At 41.9% G+C, this 3,912-nt stretch overlaps 1 protein-coding gene across 1 annotated transcript in view; it reads right to left on the reverse strand.

The window, feature by feature from the left end:
- Nucleotides 1–1,782: 1,782 nt before the first annotated feature.
- The window catches only part of LOC122542466 (inhibitory synaptic factor 1-like), a 4,910-nt gene continuing 2,780 nt past the window's right edge, over nucleotides 1,783–3,912 (reverse strand). Inside the window, exon 3 of the mRNA XM_043680196.1 lies at nucleotides 1,783–3,526. Coding sequence (XP_043536131.1) covers nucleotides 2,759–3,526 — 768 coding nt within the window. The 3' untranslated portion in view covers nucleotides 1,783–2,758. The remainder of the gene's footprint in view (nucleotides 3,527–3,912) is intronic.

Below are 3,912 nucleotides of genomic sequence, written 5' to 3' on the forward strand. Positions count from 1 at the left end.
ATATTCAACTCAAGGTACTCCGAATACGCAATCAGAAGGTTTCAGATTGCATAGGATATTAGTGTATACCCTTTGGCCACAGCGAAAACCTTACTGAGGGAGAAATTCACCAACTTTACACCCAATGTTGCAAACCTCCAACTGAATTTGACACTTTGTTCCAACATTAGCTGTTGGTATTATGCAAATCCTTTCATTGATAGATGCTCTAATTAGTTTATAGTCAGCCATTATTTTCCATAATTAACTTCCCGTTCGCTCATAACTGACAACACCGATTCTATTGTTTCGTTTGTTGATGCCTAAAAAATGTTGCTGAAGCTTTTTGTCTTTCACTCACTGATACAAACACAGGAACGCCAAATACATTTTCTTTCAACGAGCTAATTGCTGCTAAATCACACTGACATCTGTACATTCAAAATATATATTTTTGAAACTCACCTGTCACACAGGCCATTTTCTTCCCACTCATTTAGCACAAAATATTATATCTTCCTGGTTTCTAAAAATATATAAATGTATACAACACAAATTGTGCTGATCAGACATTCTGGTATTAAAGAGATAGGCCTGATCGTTATTCTCCCAACAGTATAATATTGTACATAACTGTGTCCATAAAAAATATGTTGCCAGGTCTGGCAGCATCTGTGGACAGAAAGCAGAGTCATCATTTCAGGTAGTGGCCCTTCTTCAGAACTAATTGTAGCTAGGAGTTGGTAAATAAGCTTTTCCCAATTACAATCAGTTCTGAAGAAACACTGACTCTGCTCTCTCTCTCTCTCCTCAGATACTGTCAGGTCTTCTGAGTTCTCCAGTCATTTCTGTTCCTGTTTCAGATTTCTAGCATCTGCAATTCTTTGTTTTTTAACTCCAAAAGTCATACTTCAGAGTCACAAAGCTGTACAGCACAAAAAAACAGACCCTTCAGTCTAACTCGTTCATGCTGACCAGATAGCCTAAATTAATCTAGTTCCATTTACCAACATTTGGCCCATATCCCTTTAAACCCTTGCCTGTCATGTAACCATCCAGATGCCTTTTAAATGTTACAATTGTACCAGCCTCAGCTACCTCCTCTGGCAGCTCATTCCACACATGCACTCTGTTTGACAATGTTGTCCTTAGATCACTTTTAAATCTTTCCCCTCTCATCTTAAACCTATGCCCTCTAGCTTTGGACTCCTCAACCCTGGGGAAAAGACATTGGCTATTCATCGTATTCACCACCCCCCACCCCCTCCATGTTACTATAAACCTCTATAAGGTTACTACTCAGCCTCCAACACTCCAGCCTCTCCCTATAGCTCAAACTCTCCAAGCCCCCCCAAATCTTTTTACACCCCTGCAAATCTTTCAGAGCCCCCTCAAGTTTCACAACGTCTTCCCTGTAGAGGGAGAGGAGAACTGAATGCAGTATTCCAAATGTAGGCTAGTCAATGTCCTGCACAGTCACAACACAGCCTCCCAATTCCCATAGACAATGCACTGACCAATAAAGGGAAGCGTACCAAATGCCTTCTTCACTATCCTGTGACTCCAACTTCAAGGAACCATGAATCCAATTTAGTGTAAATACATGTTATTGACACTAATCTAACAAAAAGATGCATATTTCAGATGCTGGGTGATTATTATTTTCCGGCATCTATTCTTTCAGCTCTTATGTTAATCATCATTTGCTGTGTGACAATTTTTTCATGGTCAGCTGAGTTAGACATTACGTACAGTTCGCACTTTTTCTTTAAATTAACCTTGAAACTCAAGATATTTTAGATAAAGTAGACACTAATTTATTGCATCAAATGAGTCAATGTTCTGCATCAAACAAAGCATACATATGACTTACAAATCAAACGTGTAAACTTTTTTTTCCAAGCAGACTGCTTCACAGTGTCTTTCAAAGAAAGATCTTGTCGGAACAAAATGCTCTGTCTTGATTTAAACCACTGCTCTGTCCTTTGTCTGATATCTAAAATGGTAACATTACAGACTGTACCCATTCAGGCAATCTCCAAACTAGACTTTGATAGCATTCGATGGGTTAAATCTCCTGCTGAATATTATGGAAGCATTTTATGCATTTTTAAAAAAAATAAAATCATAAAATTCAGATTTTTCAGTTCATTCAACTGATGGAATTGGCTTAAGGAATAGCACATAGGATTATATTTCCCCCATTCATTGTGGTTCCATCTAGTGTCACTTTATGTGGATGTTGGATCATCTGAAATGGGATAGTGGTTCAGCAAAAACACCTGCAAGGATGGCAACCAGGTATCAGCAGCTGGAACTCCTTTTTTTTTAGAAAATAAAGAACGAACCAATTAAATTGGGACAGATTTAATTGCTTTAGAAATTAATATAGAATGGAGTGAAAACCATTATTAACTGTAGGACATTGCCAAGAAAGCAGAGCACAAAGACAGAAAGGCTCGTTTGGAAGCACGCTCTATTTACAGGCACAGTACTCAGGCAAGATTAAATACTGCGAGTTAAGACAAAAATAAAAGCCTCCTACAATCTTGAAGGTACCAGGTAAAATAAAGCTAAAAAAAAGTAGATTCTTAAAGTGCATTTTTATGCAATTAGTCAATGGGTGCAAAATTTTGGAATCTACCTTTTCTGTAAAACAATTTTTTTTCTTAATATATTCTATTGAAAATCCCTGAGTCTCATGATGCCAATAGGTAGTCAAGCAGTATCCCATCTAGGGTTGGGTGAGGTGGGGGAGATGGGACAGAGGAATCGATGGCTACTTTGGCCCCTCTTTCTTTGAGTTCTGTTGTGTCTTAGAGGACCCATAGGACAGGAGCGTCTGAGTGCTTTTGTGGGACACGGTTTGTGTGCTGTTATTCCTCATGGTTACTTTCCTGGAGGAAGGGTTTCCTTTGGCTGGCACTGTGGACGGCGGGCCGTGGTGATGGGGTTTGGAAGCGGATGGCGAGGACAATGCTTTGGGTGCCGCACTGCCCTCCCCCTCGCGGATCTCACTGGGGCCTGCACCAGGACTCGCTGCAGAGATTGCTGTTGCCTCCTCCTCGGGCTCCTCGTTCTCGTCGTCATCGCAGCACAACGCGTGGTACAGAACTTTATCGCTGAATCGCACCCGCTCCCTGGTGCCAGAGGTCCTCAGGAGGGCTTTGTGACTAGGGGCACTGCTAATGGTGTCCTCGCTGGATGTGTCAGGGACACATCCCTCAGGCCCATTGGGGATCAATCCTCCGTTCATCATCCTGTAGTCCACCTCAGACGGGGTGTGTGGGAGCTCCTTGTCGTCGCCGCCTGCCTCGACCTTACTCGACTCTCCTGGAAACTCCAAGAAGGAGCAGAACTCCCAGCTATCCGACAGGATGTCAGGAGTCAGGAACCCGAGCTGCCCGTAATCAGAAAAAGGCCCACATCTGTCGTGGTTTCTAGCTGTGTCACTGCTGGAGGTGCTACTCATTGTGGCAATTGTCCAGTCATCTGGCTCCATCTCAAAATCAAAATCAGATGTCAACTTGTCGATCTGTTTCACTACCTACAGTGGAGAGAGACAAGCAGCTCTGAAAATATTCAAGAAATCATACCTTAGGAATACTAATGATTTTGGGGGGGAAAAAATACTTACATGGATTGGACAGCATCAAATCTGTGCCAAAAAATAAACATCCCCACTGTTATAACAATCCCTCTCTGTCTCTCCCTCCATAAACCTCGCTGTGTTTCTCCCTATCACCCTATCCCCCCTCTGTCTCTCCTTCTATTTTGGTCCTTATCTCCCTCTCTATTTTTCTCCCTGTCTATCTTCCCCTGTATATCACCCTCTATTTTTCTCCCCCTCTATTTGTCTTCCTCTCTATATCTCCCCCTCTATTTTTCTTCCTCTATTTTCTCCCTCTCTATCCCTCCCTCTATTTTTCTCCA

The sequence above is a fragment of the Chiloscyllium plagiosum genome, chromosome 40 (genome assembly GCF_004010195.1).
Source record: "Chiloscyllium plagiosum isolate BGI_BamShark_2017 chromosome 40, ASM401019v2, whole genome shotgun sequence".
In the NCBI taxonomy this organism is placed as follows: Eukaryota; Metazoa; Chordata; class Chondrichthyes; order Orectolobiformes; family Hemiscylliidae; genus Chiloscyllium; species Chiloscyllium plagiosum.